Genomic DNA, 16204 nt, shown 5'->3' on the forward strand with positions numbered 1-16204 from the left:
AGATCAACATTCCACACGGCAGTTAACTGGAGGAAAGGATGCCTGGGGCCCAGGTAAGAATAAATGCTAAGCAATATGGGTTTAGCACACTGCAACAGAACGCAGGCAGGAAATCTCAGGAAGTCTGATGCACAATGGATCCTGAGTTTCATGAGCTTCAGGAAGCTGGGGACAATGAATATCCCAGTTATTCTTCCATATTCACAACAAATTAACCCCTGAAAAAGACAGAGTTTAAAGAGTATTGGGATGTTAGACAAAAAATAATGTTAGACTTTTCTGTCTGTAGATACCAGTCAGTCAAAGGTAAAACTATCCACAAAATAGAAAAAGACAGTTGGATCTCGGGAAAACTAAGATTTGAATTTCTAAGATTTAGAGTCAAAATCTGAAAGTGAAAATGGTTAAGTATCAAGAAAAGAGAATGTAGAGTCAAAAAGAGGGGCTGACATTGGGTCATAGTGGGTAAAGCCACCACTCGCAATGCTCCTGGCTCCGGCCGGGCCCAGCCCTGGCCATTGTAATCATTTGGAGAGTGACCAGCAGATGGAAGATTTCTCTGTATCTCCTCCTCTCTCAGAAATCCTGCCTTTCAAATAAATAAATAAATCTTAAAGGAGGAGGAGAAGGAGAAGTAGAAGGAGAAAGCGAAGGAGAAAAGAAGAACTGAAGGAAGAAAAGGCAATGAAATAAGAGTAGCCAAAGGGGTCAGCACAGTGGTGTAGTAGGTAAAGCCACCACCTGCAGTGCTGACATCCCATATGGGCACTGGTTCAAGTTCCAACCACTCTACTTCCGATCCAGCTCTCTGCAATGGCCTGGGAAAGCAGAAGATGGCACAAGTCTTTGGGCGCCTGAACCCACGTGGGAGATTCAGAAGAAGCACCTGGCTCCTGGCTTCCAACTGGCGCAGCTCTGGCTGTTGCGGCCAACTGGGGAGTGAACTAGCGGATGGAAGACTCTCTCTCTCTCTCTCTCTCTCTCTGTCTCTGTCTCTTTCTCTCACTGTGAAACTCTGACTTTCAAATAAATAAATAAATCTTTAAAAAGAGAGTAACCAAAAAGGAAGAAAAATGATGGAAACAGTTTAACACAGGTTGAGGCAGTTTGAGAAGAGTGGCAACAAAGTCAAATATAGACATCATGGAGGAGCAAGAACAACAGACAGTGTAATAAACGTGTGAAATAAATATGACAGACCATCTTTAATGGTGGGGATGACACTCAAAGGCAAAAAATTAATCACAAATGCATTTTACAAATACTTATGGTAAAAAGGAAGAGAACAAATTTTTTTAAAAAGGCAGTTAGGGATAAAATTTCTACTTCCTAACAAAATAAAACCAAACTAGAAAAATGTTTATAAGCAGAATAAACCCAAAAGAGAGAAAGAGATGAAGACACAGGTTAACTGAATATGGTCATACTGAAGTAGTGAAGGTAAAAGATAAGGTTAACTTTTGAGACAAGTTTGATCTCTGAGATTAATATCTAAGTGGAGGTAACACCAAAAAATTAGGGGTTGCAAAGTTAATTTTAGGAAAAATTTCAAAATGATGAACATTCAATTGAGTAATTGTTAGGTTATGTTTATAACTAAAAGACCAAAATAAAAACTTTATTGGCTAACTTGGCTAATCCTCCGCCTGTGGCACTAGCATCCCATATGGGCGCTGGGTTCTAGTCCCAGTTGCTCCTCTTCCAGGCCAGCTCTCTGCTGTGGCCCAGGAGGGCAGTGGAGGATGGCCCAAGTGCTTGGGCCCTGCACCCCATGGGAGACCAGGAGGAAGCACCTGGCTCCTGGCTTCAGATCGGCGTAGCTCCGGCCGTAGCGGCCATTTGGGGGGTGAACCAACGGAAGGAAGACCTTTCTCTCTCTCTCTAACTCTGTCAAAAAAAAAAAAAAAACTTTAGGGTTCTGAAAATGATTGGATAAACATTCAGATAAAGTAAGTCTTTGTGCCAGTTGAGACACATATATCCCCTATTAGAGTTTTAAGTCCCAGCTCGAGCTTCCTGCTAATGTGGACTCAGGGAGGTAGCAGGTGATGACCCAAGTGACTGTGTCCCTGCTACCCACGTGGGAGACCTAGATTCAGTTCCAGGCTCTTGGATTCAGTGTGGACCATTGCAGTCATTTAAAGAGTAACAAGCAGATGGGAGCTGTCTGAAAAGAAAACAAAACAGTCTTTCCTTTAAAAAATAGAATTAAATCTAAGTTTATGATTATGAAGTCAGAGTTGGTTGGATCAAACATTGTTTCATAACCTAGAACTGGGAATAGAGAAAGTTCAAATGGGGAAGTCTTTCAACTTTCCCCTTGCCCATTATGCCACATGAGCATTGACTAAAGGTATAAAAAGATCCTAGGACAAAAACACATCAGCAATCAAAACATGACTCTGATGGTAAGACTGAGTGTAAAACTCAATGAGTGTTGCTAGATGAAAAAAGGAGTGAAAGCCCCTGACCACCATCAGGTAATGGGAATAAAATTTGTAATGAATAAAATTTGTATAGGATGATATCGCAATGTATCATGGTATGGAAGAGGATTCAAGAGCTCAAAAACTGATGTGAAGTGTTGGGCACTTAAGGAGTCAAAGGATGATGAGGCTGACTGATCATCAAAGAGTAAAAACCGTGAAAAAAAGTGCTGAAGCCACAAATGAAGGCTAGAGAATACGTGAACGCATTTATCTGTCAGTGGTCAGAAAGTAATATAAGAACAGTACTTGGTGCAGCAGTTAAGATGTTGCTTGGGATGCCTGGGCTTGTGTCCTAGCTCTGTGCCTGATCCCAGCTTCTTTTGAATGCAGACCCAGACAGGCAGCAGGTGATGGATGAAGTTCTTGGGTCCTTATCACCCACATGTGAGACCCAGATTGAGTTCCTGGCTTCTGACTTCAGCTTGGCTCCATCCTAGCTCTTGTGGGCACTGGGATGTTGAACCAGTAGATAGGAGATTTCTGAGATTCTCTCTCTCTGTGTCTTTGAAATACCCCCATATAGAAGTTAATGGATTTTAGTCATAGCTTCACTGTCAATTCCAACTTCCTGCTACCACCCAACATGGGAGGCAGAAGGTGATGGCTCAAGTACTCACATCTCTACTCTCAAATGAGAGACTGGGACTGAGTTCCAGGCTCCTGACATTGGCTTCACCCAGGCCCAGCAGCTGCAGGCATTTTGGGAGTGAACCAGTGAATGGAACATCTCTTTTTTTTTTTTTTCTTTGACAGGCAGAGTGGACAGTGAAAGAGAGAGACAGAGAGAAAGGTCTTCCTTTGCCGTTGGTTCACCCTCCAATGGCCGACACAGCCGGCGCGCTGCGGCCAGCGCACCGCGCTGATCCAATGGCAGGTGCCAGGTACTTATCCTGGTCTCCCATGGGGTGCAGGGCCCAAGGACTTGGGCCATCCTCCACTGCACTCCCTGGCCACAGCAGAGAGTTGGCCTGGAAGAGGGGCAACCGGGACAGAATCCGGCACCCCGACTGGGACTAGAACCCGGTGTGCCGGCGCCGCAAGGTGGAGGATTAGCCTAGTGAGCCGCGGTGTGGACGGAACATCTCTCTTGATTGATCTGTCTCCCTTTTTTTCTCCCTCCCTCAGTTTCTAATAAGCAAAATAAAAACCATAGGTAAACAGGGGCTGGCATTGTGGTGCAACAAGTTAAGCCACTGCCTGCAATCCCAGCATCCCAAATGGGTGCCAGTTTGAGTCCCAGATGCTCTATTTCTGATCCAGCTCCATGCTAATGAACCTAAGAGAACAATGGAAGATGGCCCAAGTTCTTGGGCCCCTGCACTCATGTGGGAGACCTGAATGGAATTCTGCACTCCTGGCTTTGGCCTGGTCCTGCCCAGGCTATTCTAGCCATCTTTGTCTCTCTTTATCCCTCTGTAACTTTGCCTTTCAAATTAATAAAAAAATCTCTAAAGATAAACAAATGAAGTAGTTAATTAAATATGAAAGTGATTTAAAATAAAAAATTAAGAGGTCATGTTATGATCTGTAAGAAACTGACATAATAATTATACATTAACTCTAGTATATCAATAAATGGGACAACCCAAGTTCTAAGAATTATTTCATATTTTTATTTATTTGAGAGACAGACAAAGACAGAAAGGGAAATCTCCCAACCACTGGTTTACTTCCTAATAACTCTCCAAAGTCTGGAGCCTGGGGTCACAGTGACACAGGTACTTGAGCCATTATCTGTTGCTTCCTAGGGTATGATCTTGCAGGAAGCTGGAATCAGGATTGGATCTGGGACTAATCCCAGACATTCAAACATGGGATGCAGGCTTCCTAGTCATTGACTTAATCATTGTGCCAAATGTCTAACCCTTTTTAAAAAGTTTTCATATATTTTACTTTTATTTATTTGAGAGGTGGACAGAGGGAAGGGAAAAAAATGAAGGGACAAAGATAGAGACAGAGACAAGGGACAACTTGATTTTGTATAAGCACATCTCTCAGGTTTATTTCTGAACACCTTTGCCTACTTGAAACAAAAAAAAAACTACCCTAAAGAAATAAAGTATTCCTCTACTAATGAGATCAAAATGAAAGTAATGAAGGTTCTGAAGTATTACTCTAGCACAGAGTAAATGATAGGTATTCAAATCATTTAAGTTGAATGAATTAATGAAAAAGAATCCAAAAGGGGCACCATGGCTAGAATTGCCTAGCATCTTCACTGAATAGATTCAAGTATAGAAGGCTGCTCAGCTAGCTGGAAAGACAGACAAATGGAGAGATGGATTACAGAGAAAAGAAACAAAGAAAAACAGATCAAATAAAGTTCCTAAAATCAGTGGAAATGCTGAGGGGTCTCAAAATGTTTGCTTCGAGAAAGTTAATAGTAATGCTAGTACATGTATTTATTTTGTACATATATTTAAAACTTCACAATTTTTAAAAAAATAATCATTTTGAAATACCCATAAGGAAAAATAAACTCTACAGAAAAACTATTTGCCTAACAAACCTATCTTAAATTTCATTTGTTTAATTAACTCTTCCTACAATTTTATTCTACTAATTTCTTGATTGGTGTGCCAGAAAATAGTTCCAAGGCAATATCCTAGAAGTTCCTTATTAATAGATCCTTTAGTTCCCAAAGAGAAAAAACTGCCTTCTAATAGAAAAACTTTCTTTTCAAAACAAAAACTTGTTGATGTATAATTTGAATTAGCGATTTACATGTTTAACTCATCTTACCTCATCATATGATTTACATAGGCTTTGCTACAGCTAGTGTTGTATCTGCAAAAACTACAGTGGACATATGTAGGAAAATGGTTTGCAAAATCTTTTATTTCGGAACAACATTCAATGCACTTGTGAACGCCCCGACGATACCTTATGGAGACATAAAGAAAATGATAAAAATATATTTTAAAACAAAAATATTAAGGGAGAACCTTATTAATGTTCTGTTAACTAAATAACAAAGTTTTTATGCTTAAATTTGAGTTAGTATTGTGTATCAGGAATAAAAGATTACCTTAAGTTCCTCAATGCTGTATTGACTTTACTTTTTTTATTGCTACTAGCCAATGTGCTTTGTTTCTTTTGCATATTAGAGATTTTTGATTTGTACTTAGATTTATTTCCATTAGGCTTACTGGCATTGGGTTTACTCGCATTGGATTTGGTTGTATTAGGTTTACTTGTATTCAATTTTGTGGGAGTTTTATCAGTTATATTTTTAGTCCTTGGAGGTGAGAGCTGAAGGGTAGAAGTGCTTGCACTAATGGATGGTGTGACCGAAGATCCTGACTGGAGAGGTCCAACAGAAGCTCGAATGGTAACCTACAAAAATGAAGTAAATATTTGCTTTAAGAAAGTAATCATTATATTAATATCAGAATATCATTGTACAAAAAGTTAAACATTAAGTATTTTGAAAAAAAAATAAGATAAACTACAATCTCAGTAAGTCTTCCATTTATTCTAAATGGTCAAAAAATCAATATAATGGGATTAAACTTGGTATGTATTCACTTGTAATATGATATACTTGTATTTTTGTACTGATATCAATTATATGTTAACACAGTTATTAATGGATAATTAGGAGTTAATGCAAATTATATGAATATAAAAAGACCACAATTCACAGCTATTTTTATGCTCTGATATATGACAAAAATTCACAAACACATAGCTGAAAATTTAAATCTCAAAGCCTGAATAAAACTCTAAAAAGGCCTGATCTATCCTTTCATAACTCAAAACAAAAGGATTTACAGTAAATGTGACCTCTTCTTTCAAGAGGCTCAATGCTTAGTATTTATGCTCACAAATTTTACGGAAGGAGTTGTATCAATTCTATATATATATACAGCATGAAAAATTAAATAATATTTAGAATTTTCTTACAGAGAACAAATATGATGTTTATCATTTAGTATTTATAAAGAAAAAACTGAACCTGTTGGTTGACAATGAAAACACAATTGCCTACCAACATTCTCATGAAGATGTACTGTGAAATACATGTGCTTGGGAATCAAACAAAAGCACTGGACCAGGAATCAACAGAACCAAGCAAATTTTATACTATGTCTTCCTAGTCATGTGACCTAGAATAAGTACCTTATCCTTTCTGAGTCTTTTCTCCTCCACAATACAACTCAATACTTGTCAGTGTCACTGGATTGTTGTATGGGTTAAATAACAGAATGTATGAAAAAAGTATACTGAAAGCCTGATTCTAAGGTGCTATAAAAACATTTAGTATCATTATCATTAATATTATTATTATTATTATTATTATTAAGGGAAGAAATGAGAGAGTACTGCACTGCTTACATTAGTGTTCTGCATGTCTAGTCCCAGCATGAAATGAATGGACTGCAGGGAAGGATGCTGGATAGCTTCTCTTGCTCTAGGTCTTCAGAGCATGGCTTTACATTGTTTTAGTTAATTCAAATAACAGACATACCCACACTCAAAGGTAAGTACCCAAAGCCAAATATAAATGTTTTGGGGATTATTTCACTTTGGATTATCCATGCCTCTGTTTCCCTCCACTGGAGCAAATATTCAAGAGCTGACTGTATATAAAGAAGTCAGAGAAAACAGATGTACATAAGGCAAAAAGGGAAAAGTAAATTAGAATCATCAGTATGCAGTCAGACGTGTTTGCTCACTTAAAACACAATGCTATCCAGCAGCAGAACTTGCTTCTCTGAGAGTATACTCATTAATAACAACTTCAAGAAACATTTGAGAACCTATGGCATTCAAGGTGCCTTACCAGATGCTGGGAATACAAAGATAAATAAAACATGATTCCTCATCTCAAACATTTTAATCTTTATCAGCCAAAACCAACATACATAATGCCAACTGGAATAGCTCAAAACAGTCTATACACTACTGAAACAACCCACCGACTCAGGAAACAGTTTTAATCTAGTTGTACTTTTTACAAAGAAATACAACTTCAACATAGCACCCACCACTGATCTCAATATGATATTTAGATGTTTTTCTTTCTAAGCATCAGAATTATAAAACCTAAAATTAAAGTTTTAATGAAAATCAGAAGTCATTTTTTAAAAATAGTACATTCAATAGATAAAACTGAGCAGGAGTTAATGTCTTTTATCAAACACAACGTTAAAATACAACATATTTGAACTCACTTTTGTCCCAGGAGGCAATCCTTCCAGTTGTTTGGGTTTTATAAATGTCCGATGATGCTGAGTCTTATGATCCAATTTCTCTTTGCATGTCAAAAATTGCAGTCTGCATTTTGTACAACGATGTATTCCTTTTTTCTGTTTAGAAAGCAAAATAAAGAAGAACAAATAATTTCTGTAAGCTCAATTCCTTTGTCCTAAGGTTACTCTCAATTAGCTCTAATGATACTGAAGGAGGCAGGAGTGTGGGAAAGCACAGGCTGGAGGGAGGATAGGGTAGGGAGTATCATTATGCTCCTAAATCTGTCATATATACACATTTCATGTATAAATACATGACATTTGTTCAGCTTATATAAATAAAAAATATTTTAAAGAATGTTAAAATTAGTAGTTCACCATTTCACATCATAAATAATTCCTTAATCCATTTCAGTTTTTGCACTAGTGTTGGTATTTGGGATTTAAAAGTGTTTAAATTTTTAAATAAAGGAATAAAACATGGCAAGTTCCACCAATAAGTTCTAATGAAAGTTCTATCAACTGTGGTGTGAAAGCTCTTTTAATTATATGCATTAAGTATTTAAAAAGTGATACTGTAAAAGTTTTATGCTAGAAATAAATAAATCTCTTTTTAATTTTTGCTTTTCCAGTTGCATAACAAGTTGGTAAAATAAATTCTCTAAAACCAAATAAATCTTAGCAGCCATTTCAAAGAAGGTTGTCATAGACATGTTTGCATAAAGTATTACTGTCCAATCAAACTTACTGTAATGGTGAAATGTTCTAGAGCTATATTGTTCAACATCATAGCTACTAGTCACGTGGTTATTGATCATCACTCAAAATATGGCAAGTGCAACCAAAGATCTGAATTTTTAATTTAAAATTAAAATTAAAAATTTTAAAATTTTTAAAAATTTTAAAACTTTCTGTTTTTTCTCTCAAACCTAGGCAACTCATATCTAGGTATTTTTCAGAAATTTTATTACATAGGAGCTACACTAAAACACTAAAAAGGAAGTTTAAAAAAAGTGGAAGTTTCACAGGTTATTCAACATCATTTTCAAACTAATCATGTTATTTGGAACTCTACTTTCTTTGCAGAACAAATCTAATCAATGTTCTGGGTGACAATCAATCTTTTCTGCTCTCACAACAGGAACAAATAAGAACAGGTAAATCTTACCTGATGCTTCATATAATGATGCATATAGGGTGTTGCAATTTTAATAACTTTGAGGCAAAATGGACACAGCAGGTTCTTTGTGTTCTCATGGGATGTTCTAAAATGAGTTTCTACATCAGAAAATGATGATGATCTATAATTGCAAACCTAGGGATGAAAGGAAGGTTTATTTAACTTTAAAGTTAATAACAGATGTGCAGTTATGAAATAACAATGATGGATCATTTATTTAGAAGATCATTATGTACGACTAATCCAGCTCTGATGCCTATACAACCAAGAATTCCACTAATGTAAGCACCAAAAGCTAATCTTTGAGACAGGAAAGTTACCTTTCAAAGTTAAGGAATTTTTCTCAAAGTATAACTAGATTCCCTTCTTTCTAACAGATCTTTTCATCTATCATTCCCCATCTTGACTTGAACTTTCAAGTTCTGGTACCTCTTGTCCTACAAAATGCTTTTTTCTGCTATATAAAACAGCATTCTCTTTTAGACTATAAATAGCCTCCAGGCTATGGTTATGGCAACTTATCTTTCTCTTATTTCCTTATTTCTTCAAATTCTGAAAAAAATGAGTCCCAAAGCATTTAATAGGGTCCTTTGCAACTAACAGCATTTTGTATTCCCCTTGGATACCTACATTCTCCTCTATATGGTACAGTAATTCCATGTTTTGCCTTTCTCTAGCAAGAATCTTATTTATCTAGTACATGGATGGGTAAAACAACAGCAGTTGAGCCAAATGCAGGCCCCTGCTTACCCCTCATATAATACATGACTTGCCAAGGGACTTCCTACTGACAAATTACTTACAAGAGTGGGTTTTAGTTGGCATTTTTATCTAAATATGAATATAAAATAAAAGACTAATATATTTCATGACACATTTAAATTACATCAAATTCAAATTTCACCATCCATATATATTTTTATTGGAATACAGATACATCTAGTCATTCACTTACTGTCTACGGCTGCATTTGTGCTATGAAAGCAGAGCTGATTAGTTACAAAAGAGATTGAACAAAGCAAAAAATTAATTGAAAATAGAACGAAAATGTTTATTTTTGTTCAAAATATTTTTGGAGTCAATGCATATGAAGGGTCTTCAAAAAAGTTTATGAAAAACACATATTATGAAAAATGATGCATGGATCTGAAAAAAAATTTGCAGCAAAATAACATCTTTTAATTCCATTTTCCAATAACTTTTTGAAGTAACCTGATGTAACCTTGACAGGAATGAAAAAATTACCATCTTTACTTTTCACAGGAAACAAATTTTGCTGACTCTGGGTCTAATAGGTTTAAATCTTATACCTAAAACCAAAACAAACACAGCATGAACGTAATAAAATTTGTGTATACCTGGCAGATATATGGCATCTCACCGGGTTTATGATTGTCCTTCATATGTTGTAAAAGAACATGTTCTGTTTCGAATGATAATTCACAGATTTTACAAATGGCTAAAAGTGAGAGAGAAATAGTATTATAATATTTTAAAGTACATACATCTATATCAACACTATTTTTTAAAAATAACCACTTCCGTTTTTTTTTTTTGGTAAAGACTTATTTTATTAGTTGGAAAAGCAGAGTTACAGGTAGAGAAGAATCTTCCATCCATTGGTTTACTCCTCAAATGGCCATAACTGGGACTGGGCCAGGAAAAAGCCAGGAGCCAAGTGCTTTCTCCTATTTTCCCTACTATCAAGTACTAAGTAACTTGCCTGAAATCATGTAGCTTATTTAGAGGTAGATGAGTTTTCAAACCAGTATGTCCAATTCCAGAATCTGTTATTTTAACTATAATTGTAGCAGTGGGCATTTAGCACAGTGGTTAAGATGCCACTTGGGACACTCACATCTCATATTGTGTTCCTGAGTTCAAGTACTGTCACCATTCCCAATTCCAACTTCCTGTCAATGCACACCCTTGGAGGCAGGAAGTGATGGCTCAAGTATTTTGGTCCCTGCCATTCACATAGGAGAGAAGACCTGGACTGAGTTTCTAGTTCCTAGGCCCTGGCAAGGGAGATGACTTTGTCATTCTACCTCTCTTTCTCTGTTTCTCTGACTCTGTCTCTCTACTTGGCCAATAAAAAATAAGTATTTTTTTAAATAGGAAAGAAGATTATTTTAAATAAACTATAACTGTAGTTACTTTTCTAATTAAAGTTTCAATGAAGGTCACTGATTCCATATTTGAAAATTATGATCCGAGGCTATACCCAGTCATTGATCATACATTACACATATTTCAAGAGATTTTAATTTTATTAACTAATTTTATTTAAAAATATAAAAGCTCAAACAGAAAACTTTCAATTTTTTTCTTCAAATTCCAAAGTCTATTTCTTATTCTTACTTTTCCAACAGACTTTTTTCCATAGTTTGTATCATCAAAGCCAGTAACACTGAATACCTACATGAAATTACAACTTACTAGAAAATTCATGGGGAGTGTGTGTACTTTCGATGTGACACTGCAGCTGAAATGGAGTGGGAAACTGACGGTAGCAGTGCTGGCAGGTGGTGTGGTTTTCCCAGCTCTCACTGCTCTGCTTCTCAAGTTCCAAATGATGTTTCATGTGGTTCATAAACCTATAAATGATTGTCAACAGGTGCTAAAGTTCAGATTTAGAAACAAAAAGAAAAATCTCACAAGTATCTGAACCTATATCTTTAAAAAAAAGAGATGCATTACTCAAAATCTCAAAAGCCTTAAAAGTCCTCTAGAAAACTCTATACTTAATTCCTTTAAATCTTTTCAACTTTTTTTAGAAAATTAATTAATTGTAATTATCTGAAATATCACTGATTTGATGTAGATCTCAAAAGTTACTTCAGATAATTAAAATCTTTAAGATGAAATAGCAAGGTTCTTTTCCATAGCTGCAATACAATTTACATTTTAAAATAAAATACTGAGAAAAAGGAAACCCTACCACCAAAAGCAACTACAGTATAAAGAGAGAAATCTGGCATCAAGAGAGAAATTTTGAAGATATACAATATATTCCAGCTGCTTAAAAGACAAATTACTGGTATTTTTACTTGTGTCTTGGTTTCTAAATGCATGTAATAGCAATTTTAATGCCTACAATTACAAGAACCTTTTGTTTTATTTAATGATACTGGTTTACTGTTAACACAGACTGTTCATTTTATCTTGCAGACTGTGCCCTTTGTAGGCAACGTCCATTTTTCAGTTTTACATTCTGCTATTTCAGCTTCCCTAAAAGGCTTCTTATGAACAGGAACTATGACCTTCAACAGAAGAAAGTGTAATATAAATGGGAACACCTATTTAAAAGAGCTTACTGAAGCTTTTTGCTGATTTTGAAAGCAAACCTATTCAGTCAAAACAACAATTTTTGGACTGGTCAACCATTAATAACTATTCACTTTGAAACACTTTGAGTCACAAAATAATCTTGAACTACTAATGTCACCAGTCTGAATCATCATCATCATGAAGGTTACTATATATATATATATATATACACACACATATATACTATAAAACTACATAGTATATACTATACAGTATATACTATACTGTACTATATATTCTCTCTCGCTCACTCTCTCATATATATATATATATATAAAAGATATATATAAGATATATATATGTATTTTTCAATCACACAAAACACTAGTGCTCTTTAGGGCAGGTTTTGGTACACCTTGAAATTTCTCCTTTGGTTTTAACACCTGTTCTACAAACACTGCAGAAAACCTTAGTCTTAGTTAGTTATTTACATATAGAGGAAAGGTCATGATCCATTAAACTTTCAGCACACAACTTGAAGCAATTAAAGTATAACTACATAAAAGTTCCTTAACCAGCTGGCCTTCTCTGAATTAGTGGATCCCCCATTAGGAGCTCATACTTCTAGAACACATAAATGAAAATGGGGGAAACCAAAAAAGCAAACTTCTTACAAGGATGGTCGCAAAACAAAATAAACCTGTTTTAGTGACACTCAATGGGGGGGGGGGGGGGACAACACAACAACATAGCATGATATACCAACAGCACCGTAGAAATATTTAGCTATCGGTTTTTACTATTCTCTACAATCATCAATTTGCCTTCCCAGTTTTTACAGGAAAAAATTAAAGTAACACATAATACAATATCTTTCATTTCTTTAGTCATAAGGCATTTACCATTAAGGTTACATTTACTAAATAATCATTATGTTTTAAAATGCTTAATTTCTAGATATTATCAAATGTAGTTTGCTTAAAATTTCTAATTATTCTGATAACTTAAGACTCATATAATTTCTTCTGAAATGGGAAAAATTATTATTCTGATAACTTAGACTCATGTAATTTCTTCTGAAAGGAAAATGACTTTTCATTTCCATGTTTCATACTAAATGGGTTAATCATAAAGAAAAAGCCAAAGAATTACTGCTGAAATAACCTGTATTATCCTATGCCTATCACTGAACAGGAAACTAAGGAAGCCAATGAGCCTCATTTCTACTCATTTTACTCTATTTACTAACATGACATTCTGGTGTATTTTACTACTAAAACAAAAATATATGACAATAGATGTCAAAGTTTTACTGTAATATTCTTTCAGTGTTATATTTCACAGCACAAACTCCCTTCTGTTAAACTACTAACATCACTAAATATTGGTGGCTGTTAAAGTGCAATAAAAGGAGGTAAAGAAATATGAAAATTGGTATGAAATCAAGAATGTAAAAAAAACTTGGAAAACTTTATTATAAAGCACTATCATACAGAAACCATTAACAATTATTATAGGAAGGTATCACAGTATATTTCAGGGTTTTTCCACATGTTTCTTTTTAGTCCCCTGAATTCACAGGAAAAATATATAAATGCTGCACACAGATTTAACTATAGATTCTTTAAAATGCTAATTACAGATGATAGTTATCAAGAACAAACACAAAAAGGCACACATACAGGCTTATGCTTTTGAATACAGAGATATTTCACCAGTGGGAAGTACATTGATGTGTACAATATACTTTGAAATGAGTCAAAAACACCAGAAAGTTTGAAGGAAAGAAGTATGAAAAGATATACTACAAAGCAAACACAGTGGAATGTTACAAGGATGGTAAGAATACAAGTATCCACTATGAAATTTTTAAAACTTCAATACTAGAAAATGTTTATAATAAAATGCTAGAGAAAACAATCTTATCTAATATAAATGTCAAGCTATACGCCAATGGAAAATTTTATTTGATCCGTCTTTTTTACTTTTTTCTTGTTATTAACTTAAATAGGATGATACCTTCATATATAATGTCATGTTAACTCAAGGTTTACAAAATATAAACTCCTTAAATTTAAAATATCCATTTATAATAGCTTCAAAATCCCATTGAGAATTAAATTTTTAAAGGTGTTAAATTTAAAATAAAAGTAGCAATGTTTCCTAGAATTGGTATCTTTCCAAAGTAGTAGTAGTAGTTAAAAAAATTAAAAATATCAGCTAAAAGATTTGAGCATTGAATAAAGTTAGCTTGTCCAACTGAACAAACATCAAGAAATTTTTTGTGCTGTAAAGAAAAATGAAATTCAAAGACAGCTAGAGAATGAAAAATATCTAGTAAAAATTCCTAGATTACTGGTTTTAAAAAACTGTCATTAAGCTATGTGTAAGAAACACAGCCAAGTGCAAGTGGATCTAGAAACCAAGCACTAAAATACAACAAAGAGTAAATGCTTTTCAACAAGACAATCTGCCTTTGTTTTTAGACGAAAATGTTAAAACTGCTGATTTAGAATGGCACTGAAAACTATGAGTTTCAACATTTATATCTATAGCATTGCAATTTTCAAATAAAAACAAAAATAAGCATTTACATACCTAATATTATTTTTTAAGATTTTCAAGCAACTGAAGCATTTAAAGGTTGTATGAGTCTTCTGTTCTTCCTGGACATCTCCTTCATGTTTTCCATAATAAAAGTCATTAACTAACATGATCAATTTTCCTTTCTCTGAATCAACAGTCTTATTTTTATTTGTTGTGCTTGACAATTCTGTTTTAGCTAGCCCCAAAAAGTTATTTATCATGTCTGGACAACAATACTGAAAGAGAGAAAAAAAAAAGGGCTTATTTATTTTTTTAAAAACTAAATAGCAAAAAAAAAAAAAAAAAAAATCTATGTTTACAACTAAGGCCAGATCATGTAAAACAATACTTGATAATAACAAATATGGGAAAAAAGTCATCAAAAATTCATTGTGCATACACAAATTTTAAAAATTTGAAACAACAAATTCCTATTACATTAATAAAAAAATTTCAAAGAGAAATGAGAAACTTTAAATCAGGACTGGGCTATAGTCTAATAGCTTTTTCTCTTCAATTTACCTATTCGGGTATAACTATTCAATAATAATTTATTCCTTAACCAAAAATCATTAATTTTATATTAATGTCTTGATATAGTATAGGAAGGAAATGCAGTTCCATGTGCCTTGATGTGTATGTCTAATTATCAAGAGATACACAGAATTCCACAAAGCTTGATTAGAACTGGACTTTGAAACAACCTAATTTGCCATTTCCCAGACTCAAGGTATTAGAAAATGTATGGAACACAAAGAGGCATTAGTTTCATCTTGAAAACTTCAAAAGTTAAGTTTTGAAACTGAGAATGTTTAAATATTCAAAGGGGAATCAAGATTTCACATAAACTAGTTCTAATACAGAATACATTCGTACATGAAGTACTTTTTCTAAAACAAGATATAACTATTTCACTGACTGTACAGAATTGTCAGTTGTAGGATTTCTTCAGGACAATTTTCTCAGAGTACATTCAGATGAAGACCTACACTAGAAAAATGCTTGTTAAAATGCTAATTCCTGTACCCAATGTCAGAAAGACTAAACCACAATATCTAGAGATAGGGCTCAAAGGCTGTGTTTCTAAAAAGCAACTCAGGTAACTGTTTTATAATTTAAATGCCTCCTAAATGCGTTATTTATTACATTAGTAGCAACATAAAAAAGTTTGAAAATCTAAACACAACTCTAAGACAATAAGATCTACTTCCTCTTCTGCCACATGTTAGATAATTGTTGAAACATCCTATACTACATGGGCCTTTGATCCAAGACAGACCTGTAACATCTCCTTCAAGGTGGCATTATACTCATTTTGTTTGACTTGTCAACTTGTCAAAAGAAAAAAAAAACCACTAAAACAAGCAAACAAAAAAACTCTACAGCAGATCCAAAGAAAATTGAATAAAACGACATACAAAAAAGTGATAGAATGGGGACAGCACTGTGGCATACCAGGTAAAGCCATTGCCTGCAGTGCTGGC

The 16204-nt window shown here is 34.4% G+C and overlaps 1 protein-coding gene across 22 annotated transcripts in view; it reads right to left on the reverse strand.

The window, feature by feature from the left end:
• The window catches only part of ZNF280D (zinc finger protein 280D), a 127577-nt gene that overhangs the window by 44072 nt on the left and 67301 nt on the right, over positions 1-16204 (reverse strand). For 19 of the 22 annotated variants that reach the window (XR_011380917.2, XR_016218168.1, XR_016218169.1 and 16 more), the window contains 7 exons: positions 14733-14956; positions 11304-11461; positions 10223-10323; positions 8853-8999; positions 7667-7801; positions 5518-5825; positions 5232-5372 (listed from right to left, as the gene is read on the reverse strand). Coding sequence is in view for 15 of the 22 variants with exons in the window: in XM_002717719.6 (XP_002717765.4) it covers positions 5232-5372; positions 5518-5825; positions 7667-7801; positions 8853-8999; positions 10223-10323; positions 11304-11461; positions 14733-14956 (1214 nt within the window). In the remaining 7 variants the exon portion in view is untranslated. Of the gene's footprint in view, positions 1-5231; positions 5373-5517; positions 5826-6827; positions 7073-7666; positions 7802-8852; positions 9000-10222; positions 10324-11303; positions 11462-14732; positions 14957-16204 lie in introns of those variants that run through there. The other 3 variants (XM_089310406.1, XM_089310405.1, XR_016218172.1) reach the window with 2 other exon arrangements.

This window comes from Oryctolagus cuniculus, chromosome 12 (assembly GCF_051225735.1).
Source record: "Oryctolagus cuniculus isolate XC-2025 breed Fujian yellow rabbit chromosome 12, ASM5122573v1, whole genome shotgun sequence".
NCBI lineage: Eukaryota > Metazoa > Chordata > Mammalia > Lagomorpha > Leporidae > Oryctolagus > Oryctolagus cuniculus.